Source organism: Pocillopora verrucosa, chromosome 10 (assembly GCF_036669915.1).
Source record: "Pocillopora verrucosa isolate sample1 chromosome 10, ASM3666991v2, whole genome shotgun sequence".
Classification (NCBI taxonomy): domain Eukaryota; kingdom Metazoa; phylum Cnidaria; class Anthozoa; order Scleractinia; family Pocilloporidae; genus Pocillopora; species Pocillopora verrucosa.
The window spans coordinates 3931568-3950819 of record NC_089321.1 but is presented as its reverse complement, the minus strand read 5'-3'; the positions used below and the strand labels follow the sequence as shown (position 1 = coordinate 3950819).

Genomic DNA, 19252 nt, shown 5'->3' with positions numbered 1-19252 from the left:
CAATCGGAAACGTTAGCGTCTCCTTGGCGAATTTATGTTTATAGTGCGATGTTGTCGAGGTACCGGATATGCGCCAGAGATTTGCAAAAGTTCTGTAACTTTAGGGAAACTATTTGTGAAATTCGCCATGTAATTTGACGGAAACCGTGTACACCTGCGACGAAAATATTGTTCAATATAATAATGATTACTGCGTTACAGCAAGGATTATACAAAGAACATCAAGGTGTCGATTTCTTGTCGAGGAATTTCGAGTCGCATTTTCTACATACTCCTCAATACCATGATAGGATTACTGTGTCACAGGATCAGTAAGTAGAAGCAGTAACATAACTTCTGTGCTTTTTTTGTATTGAAGGAAGTTTTAGAGTCAATGAGATCAGTAACCCTCGCTTTATTTCGTTGTGAAATTGCGGTAAAGAAGTTTGATGCTTCGGCGCGTTGTGTCTGTTTTAGCACTCATCTGACACAAACCATGCGGAACCGTTGCTAACACGTTGCTAAGGAGTTGAACTGGGTTCAGAGTTGTTTTAAGTGCTCGAAATTTACTTATCATCGAGAAACTGGTTTCTTAAGCACGCCATCTGACGAACATAATCGAACCACGACTTCCTTTTTCTGTTACCCTTAAATTACAAAATTAATGGCCATGCTGTAACTTTTTGTCTTGTATTTCTGTTTACAAATTTCCGTTAACGATTAAAAAGCACTTACTGGAATAATTTGTGATAGGGAACGTGATGACAGTTATCAGTAGCCTTCAATTTTAAACGCACCTGCGAATTTTTACATAAATGCTTAAGATTACATTATCCTCGGCAGTATTTGAGAAAATTATCAGCCCAGCATTTGTTGTTTTACTACGCAAAATAAATGTCGCAACGATCATATATCTTTTTGTCAGAGTTTTTGACCTATGATGTCGCGTATGATTTCGCTATAAAGTTAGACATAGATGTATCTAGGATCGTGTTGTCATTCTGTATGCAGTTGATGCCTCCAAGCTAAACTATCATAGACAGCTTACACAGGTGGTTTCATTTGTGGGCAACACGATTGTTTGCAGATGTTCTCAATCTGTTGATGCTATTGTTTGAAACCGAGAAACAATGTTTTTATTTGTGAAAAAGTTCCATTTCTCTGTAATATTTTCTCTTTGTTGTAAATGCTTGCGTGGTTTCCAATTGATTTTTGTGCCCAGAGACGAGTTAGAATTCCAGAACTCATTAAACATTTTTATGCCCACACACGCATCACCTGGGCAAAAATGCGCGATTTTTTCAACGTTAGCGATCCAGGGCTGTCTAGTTGGTTGATAAAGCGGCAAAGAAAGTTATCGTATTTACACACACCGAACATGGAGAACAGTAGGACTCGTGAAAGTCGCACAGCTTTAGTGATCACATGTCGTTAGACTAAGGTATCAGACATTTTTAAATACTTGCCCTGATGAAACTTAGCTTGATAGATCTCTATTTTCTGGGTTTCTTAGAGTCAAATATCTTGAAAACGTATGGAAATGAGCGCACTAAATTTTCGCATAACGACAAGAATGGAAACAAAAATTTATTTAAATTCTGAGTTGGTTTTAAGCGGCGACAAGCTGTTACTGTGGCTGAATTGCTCCTAAATAGCGTCTAGGGTACTTGATGTGAATTTTTCATTTTGCGCTTCCAACGTGATCGTTTTTTTTCCGAACCCTGTGACATGACTCGGAACCTTGAGTTTTGAAAATGAAAAGAATGGTTTCGAAAGTCTGAAAAACTGCTTGAATTTTGTACCGAAAAATTAAATGTGTACAAACCTTGTTAGTCGTCTGGCGTGGCGTGACATGTAGTGGTACACGAAGACGATGCTTGGTCAATATTTTTCGCGCCATCCAATGCTATCAGGACCATCTCCAATCCTGATATGTCTTACCCAGTTTCAATCCTCATCCCTTCATCCTTTCGTTAACGCTTTGTGAGAACTGGATTTTCTTTTCAATATCAGCTTTGACCGTTACCTGTCACGGACCAGCAGGTCACCAAAGGTACCATGGGGTCGCAGTCTAAGCTATGGAGGGTTTGGCCCCATTCAGCTCCCCAAGGAGTATCGACCCAAGCAGGAGCCCCCCACGCGAGTACAGAAAGGACACAGGCACTTTGGGGGAGGGGTGCTGCCATTTCCACGGTAAGGGTGTTTATTCCTTCTGATTTGCTTAAAGCCAAACATGTTTCATTTAAGAGTAGCAGGCACTCATGCGGTCATAAGCCACTCCGGAAAACACCAGAATGTTCTGTGAAGCGCTTTTCGATTGAGTGTCTTAAAGCCAAAACCAAAGTAACAACAACGGCCAATCAGAAGAAGGACTCTCGTTGTAGTCTATTGCCTGAATAGCCAATGAAAAACCAAAGTAAAAACAAGCAAACCCTCCTAAAGCGCGGGAAAAACGCTGGCGAACAAGTCGTGATCGGTTTAGTTTTGCATCTGATTGGTTGAGAGAGGGGGGCGCGAATTTTCTAGACCAATCACAGAGCAAAGTAAAGAAAAACTAATGCAATCCCGGATTACTTTCAATTGAAAATTGCTCAAACATGCAGATTGTAGTGGACCTTTTTTTTTAAGCCTTATTTTCCATAATTACGTTTTTTTGCTTAGCACCAACATCAGCAACATTGGTTTGCCCATATTGTATTTCCCAGGAAATTATCCAATGTTAATCGCGGATTATCTAATATTATCCATTATTGGATTATCGTTATAGTCTATTGCCTGCTATGAACAACGGTTGTTTATTGAAACGACTTCTCGTACTAAAGTGAGGTAGACGGATATTTTTATGAATTGTTTCTAACTGTAATAACACCATATCCCACGTATTTGACTGTTCGCTCTGAATAAATAAAGAGTCTTGTTAAGTTGAACTTTATGTTTTGTCTAACTTTTACGGTTTTGTTCTCGGGAAATATACGTAAACGAAAACGAAACACAAAGTTTAACCCAAACATGTCTGGGAATTCGCACGGCGCTCCGTTTCTGTGCAACTCTCAAAATTTCGTTTGAGCCGTTTGTTACTTGATTAGTTTCTTAACAGGCGTGTAATTATTTGTGAGGCATTTAAAACTCCACAAAGATAAAGAGATTCTACGAACTTAATATCCGGAGTCACTACTTCAAAACCATAGCTTTCGATAAGCTTTGATAACCGACATTAGATAACAGGAGTGCCTGTAGACAATTTGTCTTTTTTTTCAGTTGATTTTGTCATTGCTTTTTGAAATTCCAGGACCTAAAGTATCTCATTGAGGTTACAGGTGTCAGGTTCAACTTCCATCCAGTTCTAGTTCCTCTTTTTTCCGACGGTGACAAAGTCATTTCGTCACCGAAATACAGTATGGTCATCTCTGCATGGGTCTTTTTATATTTTGATTGTTCAGTGGTTATAAATATCCCTTTTATTGCAGATTATATTGAAATGCAATCCTATAAAAGTGAGACGATTCTTCTGTCTGTTGTTTGGCTTTGTCACAAAAATATATGTATCAATATTGTCTCTTGCTTAAGTGTGATTTCCAATATGCTTCACAAGTCAAACAATCGGGCGCTCAGGGACAGATGACATGCACCGAAGATGTCACTTTTTCATTAAAAAAAAAAAACAAAAACGTATCAACACTCTTCTGACAAATGCCAAGAATAATTCCCTTGACATGTACTATAAATTTTTTATAATTTTTCTTTGACGATTTAAAACTCATTCGATTTTTTTAGCTGTTGAGTAGGTGTTACACAGTGGCCCATACCGCAAGAACCATTGCCTTCCTTTAACTTCCGTAAAATAAAGTTCCTCACAGTTTTGGTACACCTTCCGTCAGGTTTCAATTAAGTCCGCTGGAAGAAACCCTTCAATATTTAATTACATTTCCCCGATAATTCGAGAGTAAAGTCTATAGTCCAATAACTCACACGAGTAGCCACAGCTAGTGGTGAAAAAACCCGCACCTTCAATGTTAAGGAGCAGTCCCACCTAGGCACTTGCTATATAGCCCACCTTGTCTCCCCTTTCCCCCTCCCTGCCAGGGATAGTCGGGGAAAAACGTGAACCCAAGTTTTTCAAATTAAAATTCCCGGCCTTGTGTGAGAATGATCACTAGGGCGTTGAAACGTAACCTTCTCCGGGCTCTCACGAAGTCGAGACAAGCGAAAAAGCGGGCGCGCGAAATATGGTGTTGGCTCTGTGAGCAGAAACACGAAGAAAAGGCAGAACGAGAGATGTTTCTATGACAACTGCAACCTTCACGTCTACCCCCAGCCCTTTATTACGCGCCTGCTTCTTCGCTTGTCTATATTAACTGAGAGTCTGGTACAAGCCAGTTGAAATGACGAAGACAAAAGTTCCCTGGTGCCTAGTGATGCATTTAATAAAACAATCGTTGTTCTTTGATGCATGAGCATGCGCTATTGTGCAGGGAACACTTAATCGCCCTCGGAAATTTAGCCCAAATTAATGAAAAAAGCAAAAAGAACAAGGGAAAAGAAAGTATTTCCTGTTTATTCTTATGGCCATCTTGCCCGACTTCATTTGCATGCGTAGAATAAAAATTGGTCCATGGTCAGTAATCCGTGTGATCTTTTTTCGCACACATTTCTTAACAAAATCATGCAAAAGTTCCATATTTTCCAACGTCATTGTCTTGCGAGGAAAACTGTTTTTCATCTGTGTGTGTGCATGTCTTTACGTGTTTGACTCCTATACTTCCTGTTTTTGTTTCAATCCTTCGGCTGAGGTTTTTTTTGTTTTTGTTTTTTTTTTTGTTTTTTTTTTTTCAAGTAACAAGAGCAATTTGATTGCATTGCAGTGGTGTACCTATTGAGCAGTATTACGATCTTACCCCATTGAAGAAAAGCAACCTCAGAAGAAACGATGAATTGTGAGTATTGAGTCAATTGCATTTATCGCATTAGTAGCTATTGTGTTAAAAACCACAACTTGTCGAATCATTTATATTATTTTCTCGAATTTTCTTCATGAATAAATTATCAAAAAATTAATTTGCTTCGCGTCCCACAATCATTTGAATGGACGAGAACAAAATCGAGTATATGTTCTAAATAAATAAACCGTTAATTTGTTTACTTTAGGATTTTCCCAGTTGTTTGTTCGGACGAAATCTCCGCTTTAGTTTACCAAGGGTTCACTCAACCTTCGTTGTACTCGATGTTAGAGACATTTAGTGAATCATAGAACAGTTATCTGATGTTAGTCGCATAGCAGATTTACTCGATAGAATCACAACACTGACCAGGATTAAAAAGACCTAAAATTTCAAATGCAGCTTCAACAATGGGGGCGTGTGTTTTGTTTACAATTCGCGGCTGTAAATTTGCATTTTCATCACGGCATCGCCTCTGTGGTTCACTTGAAAACTTATCGAGTAATGGAGCCCTTAAATGGGGTGTTAAAAAGATTAGCGCATTATTCAAGCGTTACCATTTATTACAGTAATCTGATTTATCGATACCAATACTTCGCTTGTTTTATAATAATAAAAAGGTTAAAGATATTACAACCGAACATTTAGTCACGAGGATATGCAATTAGGAACTGTTGAATCAATGCGAAACCTTTTAGCTTTGATGTTATCCTTAATTGCAGTAGTGAGTACAAAACACTATTTCACTTGCATCTTCACATCCTTCGTTGTAAAGAGTCATTCTTTATTTTGCTTTCCTTAAGATTTAACTTTAAAAAGAAAAACACACACACAACAACAAGTCGTTAGATGTCGAAACGAATTGTTTCCCCTAATTTACATGAATAACAACGAGTGATGGCAGATAGCGTTTCTTGAAACACACTCGAATACTAAGCGATTAAAGTGGAGACAGATACAATTTCGTTTGTCACGCACTGGATAGAATATCCTCACCAAAACTAAATCTTTGCACATCTCGATATTATTTACTTCGATAGTTTTATTAATTTAAATGTGCAGATACTAGCGGAGCTTGTATTGATCATGTCGCGGTAAAAGTTTATTCCAGAAAATGCTGTCTCCTTTACCGAAGGCCGAAACGTTTGTAAACATCATAGGAACACTTAAATTGTAGAAAAAATTGTAGCGCCTTCACCAAGATCTAGAGCTTTCGTGAGTAGTATTTTACTTCTTCCACTCTGCGGTTTGAAATGTCTTCACCGCAGTCGTTTAATTCATTCTCAATCAACTGCTTTTTGAAACATACAGTCACTTAGCACCAGTGATGTTTTTGGGTTCTTGCGGAAAGTTTAGTCTTGAAGAAACGCACGGAATGAATCGAATGCTCCAGATGTGTGTGTGATAACGCCTTCTTGAATACCAAGAGTTTGTGTTATCTCATGAATGCTACATACATATATCACCTCGCATCTGGGAAAAAATAGTAACAGATTCATGACAAATCTAGATCAGATCTCATCCCTGATTCAAACTGACAAAATTCCGTCTTGATGCTAACATTTTGTCTCGAAGCCTGTACTTTACGTAGTATTTACGGCCTTTCCATATTGTCCTAAAGCAGTGATAACAAAAAATCCTGGTGCATTATTTAATTTAACTTCCTACTACTACTGGAAATCACATGTTCAAAGGCTGCAATGTCAGCCATTTAGTCCAATGGGGCCCTTGGCGGCAAAGTATTGTGCGTAACTCTGGGCGAGCTTTTCTGTTGTGTCCTCCGCGTCGATCGAGTTCTTGAATTTTTCGGCAAGTTTCTCCGTGTAGCCAAAGTCCAAAGTGAGCACCACAACTTTTGGCTCATAGTCAAGCTGCGGTACGTGGATGTCATCGCTTTTCTTTGCACCTTTCTTGGGGGATTTCGGCAGCGATTCTTTAAATTTTCGTTTAAGGTGTTGATCTTCTCTCGGCCAAAGCGCCTTGTCTTGCAATGACAGTTCCAATAGCGGCTTGTTACCCGACGTGTTATGTTCCTTGATCTTCTTAGTGAATTCTCCCTCTGCTTTGCCAATGTAGAACTGGTATTTTTTATCTGCCGTTTGTGACTCATCTATCACGAGGTAGCAGTAGACAATGCCCTTGCACTCGAGTGGATTACGAAGGTACTCTTCCAAATCTTCTTGTCGCTCGATCTCGAGCGCTGATTTCTCAGTTTTGCCTTCAATTTCCTCGTAGACACGGCTCCAGTGAAGGTAGTTGGCGAAAGCGATTTTCATGGCGACTTCCAACCTCCTTTGTTGATCCTTTTGCCTCAGATTGTCTGAAGCATTCTTGGTCAGTGAAAATTCCATGTAGCGTTTCTCGCCTTCTTCTTTGTAAGTTTTTAGAGCGAATACGGGTATCTCTCCGGTGATTAAGTCACTGAGCGCGCTGGTTCTCTCCAAGTCGACGAGCAGTAAATTTTCCTTGCGGAAAGTCCCTCGCTTTTCCCTGCTTTTGCCTCCTTGTAGGCGTTTCTCGAGGTGTTCCAGGCGTTTGGGCACTGAATATTCTTTGTTGTCGGCTAACATGTTTGGATCGACGCGGATTGTAAACGTGTTCTTCTCTGGCAGATGTAAGCCATGCACCTCCGTCGTGCGAGGCCTTAAGTACTCTTGGTCGTAAAGTTGAACCGCGTACAGATCGTGGCTGGCATCTTCGGAGTTTACCGCCATGTTTAATTGCAGCACTGCACTTGCGTACCAAGAATACAATTCCCGTGGAGTGTCGACTGATCAAGGCACTCCCAGAATATTAGCGACACGTAGATTAGCACTGTTGGACGTCTTCTGGTTGGTCTTTTGGAAGTACGTTTCCATGGCAACATTTTTAAGAGCCGAATATGTCTATTGACCTGTTGCAAGGCGAATTTAGCGAAAGTGGAACGATTTTAAAAGCTTACTTGCAGAGTTTTCAGTTGGTTTATAGTCCACGTTGAATGTTTTATGCTTGTTCTGTAGCTCGATCATTAATTACGCTTGTATTTGATGCCACATCATGTCGAAAAGATCCATAAAGCAGACTCATCATAAACGTAACGCGTTACTTTTTGTGCTTCTCTGTCACACAAGCTAGGACTTCGCTGCCGGCTTACAACATGGCTTTTATAATTGTGAATGGGGCAGAAGATGAATATGTAAATTGTATTTACGCTTAGTCACCTGCAAATAATCACAAGACTCTTTCGCTGTAAACAACATCACCTTTGTCTCGCAGTATCTTTTGTGAGCGGCTCTCAAAACTAATTTATGCTAATTCCCCTCAACTTTTGCCTTAAGCGTCTATTTATGCCATGTGCTCTATAGTTTGGGAGATTGGTCATTATTTCTTTAATCTTTCCATGAGGAAAGGTTGAACTTTCCTCGAAAAACAGTGTCGAAAATTTCTTTCCAACTGTTTTCAAATATGCACTTCGCGGTTAGCCGCGAATATGCTTTGTCTGCCTGCCACAGTTACGATTATTTGCATCTTTCTTGTAAAGTGAAAATATGTACTGATCGTCTTAAACGATTTAATTAATGATTCTTCCTCGTGTAGATTTCAATTGATATGGAATTTGTGATGTCTTTTATTAATTCAGAAGGTGACTGAAACTGGTTCCAGTGATTTCTTGTCACGTCATTCCGGTTTAGTGGAAAATTAAGTGGTTTTTAGTTTTAAAAAAATTCTGTCTTTGAGAGAAAAATCTCATCGAGGGTCTCTATGAAGTTTTAAAAGAGTCTCCACTTCGCCAGACGCTTTATTAACGGTTTACTTATAAAAAAAGACAACTTAACGTCAATGTGACCGAAGAAAAATGAGACAAAAATGGCACAGGAAGTGATATCATTACCGGCCACATGGCCTAGACTTCCCGTCTCCTTCCCAATCCTCTCTTCTCCTGCTGAGTAATCACAGCTAAAACGCGCGCGCGGGGACAGTCGTGTTCTAGTCATTCTCGTTCTTAGAGTCCGCTTTTCCTCTGCCGTTCTTGTGGTAGGAAAAACTAGGGGACCGAAAGCAGACTGAAGTAATCATGATAAATCAACAACAGCTCCCCGAAACAAACATCGCCCGAAGGCCGAACTATTACTGTACATGTACTCCTGAAGATAGCTTTTTGTATAGTCCCTAGCAAGGGCGTAGTCGGGGGGGGGGTGCCCGTGAGTCCCCCTTTGTGAGCCTTTTTTAGTCACATTAAGCAAAACATGGGGTTGAGATCGACATAATAATCAAGTGAGTACCCTCTGTTTGACACAGTGTGACCCCCTCCCTTTTTGAAATAATTCCTATAACACTATAATTGTAAATCCTCCCATAGCCGTAGTTACGTGGCGTATGAAGTGTTTTAAACGTGAAATGATTATATGATTTTCGTTAAAACACGATGGTGACGAAGCATCATATGTTTTGTGCTAGAGTAACAAAACCGACCCTTCTAACTGTATTTATATCTGTTGTGCTTTTTTCGCAGGGTTCCAAATCCGGAAAAGTCAGAAATGGGGTAAGTAACGTAACGTGACTCTACTCCGCGTTCCACTTAAGTTAAAAGTTTTTTTTCCAAAAATCTGTCGATATTTATCGCTATTGGTTCTTATTTGAATGAATGAAAGTTCGAGTAATATTGAATTGGCTCATTTTGCTTTTGACTTGCGTCAGTATTTGAATCCGTTTTGCGTGTTTTGCAAATCACGGGTCCTCAACAAACAAATTTAAGGGTTTCTTGGCATCCTGCCTTGAAGGAATAGTAGCGCTCTTGGTCGGTTGAGGTGCGTGGTTAGGGCCTCTTGACTTCACCATGATGTTATTGATGTTTGTCTTGCTCCCACCAGGAAAATCCAGATCCCGTTAGGATTTCCATCAGAGCATCCTTACACATCTCACATACCAAAGTTCCAGGTATTCCCGTCGCTTGAGTCCCCAGAAGACATCAAAAAGGGAAAACTAGCTGTTACTCTTCACCCTACCCTACCTCCCACAGCCCCAGCTTCGGCACCAGACCCCAGCATACTTGAGAAAACCAAGGGTCATTTTGACCGGAGGGAGTTGGTGTCGGTTCAGAAAGAGTCCGAAAGGAAACCTTTAACCTGGCCGGAACACAACCTTCTTCAGGTAAATTAGATAATAATAAATAGACTCCCTTAGATCTAGTGGTACAGGGTACAGCCCTACCTGACTGAACTTTCTTTTCTCGAGGACAAGAGTATAAAGATGATTATTTTACACGACCCGACTTCCAACACACATGCGTCAGAAACAACCTGTATAAAATGTTGTAAGGCGTGCAAAACGATTCTTATCCAAACCCTTTGTTGCGGTAACGTATTGTTGGTTTTTAAAGAGATTCAGAAAGGGGCGTTGATGCAAGAACCTTAATGTCGTTGATGCGTGAAAAATTGCTGCATGTGGACTCCGTTGCTTTGCCTGTGAACGCAAATGCATTTCCGGTTTTAAATTAAAGAGACAAGTCTACTACCCCGTCTCTCCTACTTCAGATCATCGGAAAAACGTCTTTAGTTTGCTTTGTAACCAAGACTGTGTGATTTGTCGTTTATTGGGTGAGAGTGAGTAGGATTTTGAATTTGGTCTTAGAAATGCAGGCGGCATAGTCACAGCCTTGGTGTTTTTGAACGATTCAAACAGTATTTACGTGGTTTCTTATTAGTCATCTTTTGTTCGTTCTTTCGTTCTCTTCCTCCTATTTAAAAGTTGGTCAAGGGCCCGGAATTAAAGAGACAAGTCTACTACCCCGTACCTCCTACTTCAGTAGTGCCAAACACCCCCGACAGAGATTCATCCCTGGCAGTAACCCCCCGGACTGCGAACGCCTTGTACAATGTTCAGCGGAGCTTCTGGCAAACACATTACCAACAGCAGTTTACAGGCAACGGACCACAGAATATCCTTAAATTGGATAATTTCGACGAGGTTTTCAAAGGGGAGAGCGACACCTTGGTAAGTTCTAAGCGTGGTTTTTTCTTTTCGCTCTTATGTTTTTTTGTATATCTAGGATAGGAAATCTCACACCCTCCCCCCCCCCCCCTTCCACTGAGAATGTGGATGTGGGAAATAAGATTTATTTACCAATTTCGTAAATCGCATCTTCTGTTTTGTCCAAGATCCTTCTACCAATTCTCTATTCTTCCTACACGTTTTCTCGTAAATTGGTTGAGAGAATTTGAGGGTTAAATCAGCATAGTCCAAGTTGGTAAGGTGATCTATGCTCACCATTATTTTGCTCAGTAATGAATTGATAATGCAAGTATAAGTTTAGTTAATCGCCTTTTGGAGGTATGGTTGCTAAAAAATTGTTTTTTAATTGCTGATCTAATCTGACTGTCATAACCTTTACCTCTTTTTAAACAGAGAGAGCATTTCAGGAATGAATTCGCCCCACCGCGGGTTCTGGAGGGACGCCACACTGACGTCAGAAAGAAAACCAAGAGAAAGAAAAAAGTCGTTGTAGGCCATGGCACCGAACTGTGGATGACAGACAGTGAAGACGAGGGAGAAGAAGAAGCTCGGGAAAAGTCTATCAAAAAGACTCACGGAAATTGCTTTGTAAAGGGAGAAATCTTAGATTTGACCACTGGTCCCAAATTCAGCGATGGATATCTACAGAATAGCTTGATTAATCCTAGCGGGGAATATTCCGACGTGCATGCTTTCGCTCGTGCTCATCCCCATTTATATTACTCTTCCATTACAAATAATGAGAATTCGAAGTATTTCAGTGAGCTTGCACGACCTGTCACCGCCCCTGAGAGTGTCAAGCGATCAGCTCCCCCCATACTGAATAACATGCCAAGTCAAATTCCCGAGCAAACGAAGACAGGTTCGACCAGTAGCGACTTGTACCCAAAGTGGTTCCGATCAGCCAAGCTTGGAGAGAATCATAGGCCTAGTACAGCACTTTTGGATTTGCAAGACCGCTGGAGTAAAACTGAAGCTCGTCGAAGATTTCACGAGCAGTTTCCTGAAAACGCACCAGACATTCGTCGAAAGCCAGACATGCGCATTACAACGAATGAAAGAAGACATGTTGTCCCGGAAAGTGGTATTCATGTTTACTATTTCCACCGTTGAAAATGTGACTAGAGTGATTTTGAAAGACAAGCGTTGTGTTCAGAGAAGCTTTTATGTAGCTTATATTTCACGTGTGAGAAACAAAGCTTCATTTTTGCGTTTTGTGACCTCCGTCAATGAAAAGTTCAGCTTCTTTTCGGTCGTGGTCATTAAGAATTAATGCGATGTTTCGTGAATATTTATGTTGCTTTAACTCAGAAGAAAAAAAAAGGTCATGAAAATTGAAATGAAATGGTATCATGATACAAGACTTGGGAAATGAAAAGTAATATATTGTAACTTCTAAGCTGGTCTCTCTATTTATCATTCTTATAAACTCGAAAAAAAATTAATTTGAACATGAAGGTAATGAGCTACTACTTTTCCGTGTTTGGCAGAGGGGTGGGGTCGAAGGTAAGGCCAAGGAAGGCCCCTGAGGTAAATGTTACGCTTCCCACTCTCTCTTTGTCTCTGTCTCAAGAAAAGGTTATGGTAGAACAATTTAGCTTACCCCTGGGGGGAGAGAGAGGGGAATTAGTTTGGGGCCTCCCCCACAACTCCGATGTTAAGTCATATGTTGAGGAACTACATTTCTCTTAAATTATAACCTGCCTTCCACTCCTAGTAAGAGCCCGGATATGACTGTCAAATAGGATCACTGGACACCAAATAGTTTGAATTCACAGTGCAAAGAATAAGAATTTGTGTAAACTTGAACGCTTCCGTTTAAATATTGTTTGTAGATTAAATTACCTTGATTGGATTTCTTCTTAGTTGTGTTCTGAGCCGGGCGAGTTTGATAGCTGAAAAGCCCCTCAGAAACACTAAATATCCTTTTGTTTACCCGAAATGGGATGGAGACATGTTAAAAGGTCACAATTGAGGTTTTAAAGCTTTTTATTCTTCATAGCCTCTGACATTGAAGACAAATTTTTCTTCTTTATCAATCGAATTTCGAATGCATCCAGGATCTCGATGAGCTTTTACTTTCACCACATACCTTGGATTAGAAAGATCTGGAGCTGAATTCAGTAGTTTCTAGATCACTGGGGCAGGCGATTCTTTAAAAGTCTCAGCCTTCCGTTTTGTTTTGTGGCTTCCTGTTGTTGGTTAAGGAAGTTCGCTCCTAAAGAGCACAGGAAGGGGAAGTAAACGGCAAACACATACGATGCGCAGACCCCACGCGAAGTAACACATTCGCGAAGTGCGTAATCGCGCGTGGCATTTTCTAATTTTCCTAACGATCCCTGCAATGGCGCTTCTGCCATTTCAGTGAGCTGTGGATGGACTGAGTTTGTCTCCACTGATTGGAATCATGAGCGGTGAAAAGCTGGTGAAAGATTTGAGCTACGAAGCTCATTTTCTAATATATAAACTTCTGTTACCACCGGCTCCTGGAAGAGATTGGAAGACTTTGGCTGACAAGATGGGTTATACACATGAAACAATCTTGTATTACGAATGTTTGAATAACCCTGTAAAAGAGTTGATTTCTGATTATGAGAGCAAGGGAAAGCCCATCTCAGAGTTGTTAACGTTTCTAGAAGAGATGGAGAGGATCGATTTGGTTACAGACCTCGAAAAATTCGTAGGTAAGGCTAAAGAGGAGAACTCCTTTATGAATCAACTTAAACACTTCGAGTTTAGTGATTTGATTCGATACACTATATGTTTAAACGAGATATATTTGGTGAAGCGACTACGGAGCGCCGCACGAAACTACAGATTTTATTTCAGTTTTTATATCGTAACCCAATTCCAGCCTACAATACACTCTGAACTTTCGTACGCCGATGCCATGGGTTACCTTCACTATTATGGTTCGTTTTGTCATTGCTTGGAGATAGTTCAGATTTCACCGAATTCTGTCTCTTTAGGTTAAGTTAGTTATGAAAATAAGCAACAGTTGACCGGGTTTTTCTCTTTCTAAGTATTAGTAAGGACACCAGAGATGTGTCTTGGAGTTTGCACGTAAAAATATCGAAATGTCGACATCTGCTAAATTTGAACAAGTTTAGAGGAAGTGAATTGATCAGGACACAGATTTATCGCTTCCTTAGTACACTGTAAACTGGATAATCTTGTGCTTTTGATCAAGATCTTTACAACCCAGGAAAAAAATGCAACCTTTTATCATATTTTTAGCCTTTCAAATACATCGTGGTTATTGGTACATGCAAGCTTCTAAATTATGTCTGGAACAATACAGGCTATTAAATCGATTAGACTGTACAATGCCAGAATGACGCTTTATTACAGACTTACCAGAAGGGTATCCTGCTTAGGGGCTAATCAAGACCTTTAAAACAACACTCTGTTCACTGTGTTTACCTTTTTAAGGTTAAGTAAAGGACTATCTCAAGTTCTTTGTTGGAGGTAGATCATGCCTGGGACTGCTGAACCTTGTTCTGTAGTATGTTTGAACCTTAAAAACCTCAGGCTTCTCCACCCTAAGGTTATTGAGAAACTCCATCATCCCTCTAACCCCCAGAAATGATTAACATGTAACTTCTCCTTATTACATCCCTTCATTATCTAGCAAACAAGTGAGAGAATACTCAAACTTATCAGGTAGAAATTGTTGTCTTGTTTTAACACCCAATTCTCATAACTGATTCACAAGGAAATGTGAAGGAGCAAGAGGAAGAATAAACAATCAGATCTTAGGACTAAGAGCTTTCACATGTGACTCATATAACATGCCTCACACAATCCTATAGAGAACCATAAAGGAAATTGCTGTGATTAGGGCTGTGTGGTATATGATAAGAAGTGTAGAAAAAGCCATCTGGTCCCTGCACTCATACAGTTCTGTTTAATTTCTGAGAATGTAAATTATGATTGTGGACATCAGCATGAAATAAAAGGGAAATGAGAAAAAAGGCACATTTTTTAACGAAGGGAAAGTTTCAGTGTGGAGTCTTAGTTGTCCATTATGTACCCTTCATAAGAATGTGATTGCATAATATTTAGGTTCAAGCATAATTTTGAAATTTATACCACTTAAATATATACAAAATAAAAAGATGATTGTTGGCTGAGTTCTTCCATTTGGCTCTGAAAGCAGAATAGTGATATCCTCAATCAGATTTTTAGCATGTTCAAAGACATTTTGCAAAAGGTTTTATTTCTCCTTGAAATCTCAAAATCCATCTTAGCTGTAATCTGTAACTGCGAAGAAATGAATATCTTCTTTTCCACAGGATACTTCTACTCAAGTTTACTTGCAAGAGACTAATAAAGTTGTTGTTGTTGGTGTTTTTTTGGGCTAGAGGAGACACCCACTCGAGAAGAGGTAGAGCAAAGGAAAAGGCTGGAATTCGAGAAGATGCAAGGACAAGCTGGTAAACTCTTTTTATATTCATTTACTTATCAAAATGTTTCAGTTATTGATTTCTTGTCTGTTGGAACATAGCCCCCAATACCAGATATCAAATAAAAAAATACATCTTAAAAAAAAAAAAAAAAAAAAAAGAGCAATAAGGATTGTAATTCATATTTACTTTAACCCTTTAACTCCCAGGATCTGATTGTTAATTCTTCCATCTAGCTGCTACACATTTCCTTGTAAATTAGTTGCAAGAATTTGGTGTTAGATCAAGATAACAACTCCTACCTGATACATTTGATTATTCTCATTACCTGTTTGCTGGATAGTGGTTGGATATTGTAGGGAGAAGTTACATGTGAATCACTGCTGGGAGTTAAAGGGTTAACCCTTGACACTCTATATTCTCCATACTATTCTCTCTGCATTTCCTGAAGTGTTGACAAGGAGAATTTGTTTACTAATCAAGAGTTTCATTGTTTGGTGATCATTGCCTTTTTTCTGTGTGAACTTAATGTGTGATTCAGGGGTGATTTTGTCAGGATAAATTTGATTTTAAATGAATAAAGGGGTAAGTTTCTAAAGAAACTGTGGTGCTGTGTCAGTGGGAGAGTATAGCAGGCAATTAAGTGTCAATAACTGAGTTAAAAAACATAAATTAGCCACCGTAAAGGGCAAAAAAGCTGACTTTTCAAGCATTAGCCCTTTGTCTATCGCTCTGATGAAAGGCTAATGCTCGAAACGTCAGCACTTAATTACCTGCTGAATTTGATGCTAGTCACTCCTACAGAGTCAAAGGGCTAAAATGTGTTCTCCGATTGAAAAGAAAATTCTTGAATACAAAATCTTACCGCTTTTAGGCTAAACTCTCAAAGATCAATGAATAAAACAGATAGAGTGAAGGAAATCAATTAAAAAACATATTAACATGCAAAACCAAACTCACAAGCCATTGACTTCAAATCCACATCATAGAAAGTTACATCAAATCTTAGCTCACTATCAGATATTAATAATTACAAATGTCCCTCAGGCACTGAGCCTCTTTTTAATTAAAAATCATTTGTACACAAAGCGGTCATTGTCAATTAATGTGAAATTTCTTATTTATTTCAGCGGAAAAGCCTAAAACCAGTAAGTTCAAGAAATTTGATACTTCTTGTCTTTGTCGGTATAAACTTTTTGTTGGGGCACATAATTGGATTAAACTTCTTAACCGGAAAAAAATGTTAGAGACAGCAGATTGTTGAAATGAACATAATCTAGAGGAGGGAAGTCATCTCCCTTAAAGCTTTCATCAGCTCACCTCAAATTATCATGAGAGTTTAAGGGTTACATTTTTTTTTTATTGAAATTATGATTGGTCCAGGGAATAATGAATCCCCTTGTTATCACTATTAATGGATTTATTTTTGTCAGTGTCTGACAGATATGATGTGTTTATCGCATATGCCCAACCTGACAGACCATTTGCTGATGAACTTGTCAAGAAACTGGAGGGACCACCCTATAACTTAAAAGTTTGTATTGATTACCGGGATTTTTTGCGTGGCAATGATCCTTCAGCAGCTGCGGCCCAGGCCATTGAGAAATACTGCAGAAAAGTCTTGCTTATCTTGTCAGAGAACTTTAACAGATGTGAAAGAGCTGATTTCCAAGCCAACGTTGCGCTAAGCTTGTCAGCAGGTTTGTGTCTCTTGTGTGACTTCTTAACCCTTTCACTGGACCAAGATATCATTTAGTAATTCTCCTTACCATCTTCGATACAGTTCTTATGATGATAGTTCAGAGAATTTGGTATTGGATCAATTACTGATTACCTAACTTATATTTTCCTTAATTCTCATCACTTGTCTGCTTGATTTTGTATCGATACTGTGAGTTGAAATTCTGTCTTGATCACTCATGGGAGTTATAAGGTTTAATTTTTTCTTGACCTAAAAAGTGTATTTGAAAGATCATTATCAGATGAGTAACTTTCTCTTGCACATGCCATTTATTTTTTGTCAATTAGTCAAGAGGATTTGGTTTTAACTCCCAAGATACAACTGTTAATTTCCCCCTCTACCTGCTACACATTTCCTTGTAACTTAGTAACACGAATTTGTTGTTAGATCAAGATCACAACTTCTAGATGATAAGTTTAAATATTCTCATTACCTTTTTATGGATTAATGTATGGATATTTTAGGGAGAAGTTATATGATAATTACTTCTGGGAGTTAAAAAGAATTCCCCTACATATTTGCAAGACATCACATTTAAGTTTTGATAATTTAAGGGTGGTTATCACCTCAAGAGTTTAACAGTTAAAGAAGATAAAGTTGTGATGACAAAGTTGCAGTGCTTTGATGGTCCAAGGTGCAAAATGTTTCAGGGGAAAGAAGATAGCATGTTTCTTTTGACAAAGAAATAATTTATTTTATACATACTGAGATTTACACATTAAAAGAAACCCTGCTAAAATTGGTGCAAATTCACAGCTAATCAGGAAAGCAAATGACTGTGATATAGACAGTGGTACTTCACAGTGGAGGGCAACAAAGCATGTGGCTTTCTGTTAAACAAAACTAAAAGCAAGCTGTTTTATTAAAACTATTTTATAAGAACAACACCTTTTGATTTATAACACATTTTTAAAATGAGATTTGTGCATTGGTTATTTTTAGAAACAAGTTTGTCCTATTTGCGTTGTGCTTATAAAATTCCCTTTTCTCAGATGTCAGGCACACCAATCTGATACCAATTTTGTACAAACCTTGTGAAATACCAACAATTTTAAAGTTCATCACACACTTGGACTACACAAGCAAAGAGGCAAGACAGCATTTTTGGAATTTGTTGACCAAGGCACTTGGTTGTAGCAATGGATGTGCATACAATGGAAAAAAGTGATGGGCTAATATGCTTTTGAAACTGTAATTACTGACTTTGCTCTCGACCTCATTTGACTCTGGTTTAAGGATGCCAAGTCTTCAAAAGAAAATCTATATGGTGATAACATATGGAGTTAATGATAAATATTTTTGACAAAGTATTTTATCTGATCTCAGTTAAAATGTGCAGGTAGTTTCATAGTTTGATAAGAATTTGTTACATGGCTAATGTTTATAAAGTACCTGATATCTGTTCATCATGCTGTAATTGTGAAAGAAATGTCCTGTGCTCATGGCCAGATGAAAAAATATCTTTCACTATCTCTTTACTGCATCCAAAATTAACCACCTCTCTTATTCTCATATGGTTATTTAATGACCTTTAACAGGTATCTGTAGATGTTATAATGATTCTTGATGATGTTACCATTTCCTATATGTATATGAAGAATTGTAAATAGGATTCAAACCCTCTACAGAGAATGAAGCCAGAAACATTTTCAGTAAAATGCGTTTAGAGTTTGAAATAATCCTTTAACTGGAAAAAGTTTCAGTCTGTGTGGAAATTTTAGGAATCATTTTATCAGCCACTTAGCTGTAGAAGACCTAGGCCCTTGTTGAAGAGGCTTTGTTCAACTTAAAAATATAACAAATATGTAGAATATAAAAAAGTTTTCTGTCAATGCTGTTAGTCTCATTTTTGGTTTTGGAAATGTAGACAATGAGCCTAGGATATTGTAAATAAGTATTATAGAAGTAAATTTTTAATTTTATTTTTAACTTCTGTGTGATATGTTTTGTGTAGATTGTGTTAAAATTGATAACATGACATGAAAAATAACCCTAGCAAGTGAAGTCCTAGTTTTCTTAAAATGTAACATCTGACATTAACTTATAGTTTTTATAGTGTACAACCATGAATTTTTTTAATATTTGAAAGCAACTTTGTTTCATTTTATCTTGGTTTGGTGTAATAGCTGAAAGTATTAAAGTTAGAAAGAATTCTTGTTTCCAGCCTTTCAAAGTTTTTTTCAAGTCTATTCTGAGGC

The 19252-nt window shown here is 38.5% G+C and overlaps 3 protein-coding genes across 3 annotated transcripts; 2 read left to right on the top strand and 1 right to left on the bottom strand.

The window, feature by feature from the left end:
- The first annotated feature begins 66 nt into the window (after positions 1–66).
- On the top strand, positions 67–12703 carry LOC131788399 (sperm-associated microtubule inner protein 4). The gene is made up of 7 exons (XM_059105482.2): positions 67–311; positions 1993–2172; positions 4842–4913; positions 9409–9438; positions 9767–10046; positions 10644–10889; positions 11301–12703. The coding sequence occupies exons 1-7, from the start codon at positions 184–186 to the stop codon at positions 12018–12020; spliced, it is 1656 nt and encodes a 551-aa protein (XP_058961465.2). The 5' UTR covers positions 67–183; the 3' UTR covers positions 12021–12703.
- On the bottom strand, positions 5658–7714 carry LOC131788400 (uncharacterized). The gene has a single exon (XM_059105483.2). The coding sequence runs from the start codon at positions 7628–7630 to the stop codon at positions 6620–6622; it is 1011 nt and encodes a 336-aa protein (XP_058961466.1). The 5' UTR covers positions 7631–7714; the 3' UTR covers positions 5658–6619.
- Positions 12704–13199: 496 nt separating the features above from the next.
- On the top strand, positions 13200–18886 carry LOC131788413 (myeloid differentiation primary response protein MyD88). Its single transcript, XM_059105498.2, has 5 exons — positions 13200–13591; positions 15272–15343; positions 16444–16461; positions 16747–17013; positions 18047–18886. Exons 1-5 carry the CDS (start codon positions 13315–13317, stop codon positions 18220–18222), a joined length of 810 nt encoding a protein of 269 aa, XP_058961481.2. The 5' UTR covers positions 13200–13314; the 3' UTR covers positions 18223–18886.
- Positions 18887–19252: the final 366 nt, after the last annotated feature.

Coding starts and splice junctions, on each gene's coding strand:
- LOC131788399 (XM_059105482.2), top strand. CDS start 184: ATGATTACTGCGTTACAGCAAGGATTATACAAAGAACATCAAGGTGTC. Junction 4,914..9,408: donor CTCAGAAGAAACGATGAATT/GTGAGTATTGAG, acceptor CTTTTTTCGCAG/GGTTCCAAATCCGGAAAAGT. Junction 9,439..9,766: donor CCGGAAAAGTCAGAAATGGG/GTAAGTAACGTA, acceptor TGCTCCCACCAG/GAAAATCCAGATCCCGTTAG.
- LOC131788400 (XM_059105483.2), bottom strand. CDS start 7,630: ATGGCGGTAAACTCCGAAGATGCCAGCCACGATCTGTACGCGGTTCAA.
- LOC131788413 (XM_059105498.2), top strand. CDS start 13,315: ATGAGCGGTGAAAAGCTGGTGAAAGATTTGAGCTACGAAGCTCATTTT. Junction 13,592..15,271: donor AGACCTCGAAAAATTCGTAG/GTAAGGCTAAAG, acceptor TTTTTGGGCTAG/AGGAGACACCCACTCGAGAA. Junction 17,014..18,046: donor TGCGCTAAGCTTGTCAGCAG/GTTTGTGTCTCT, acceptor CCCTTTTCTCAG/ATGTCAGGCACACCAATCTG.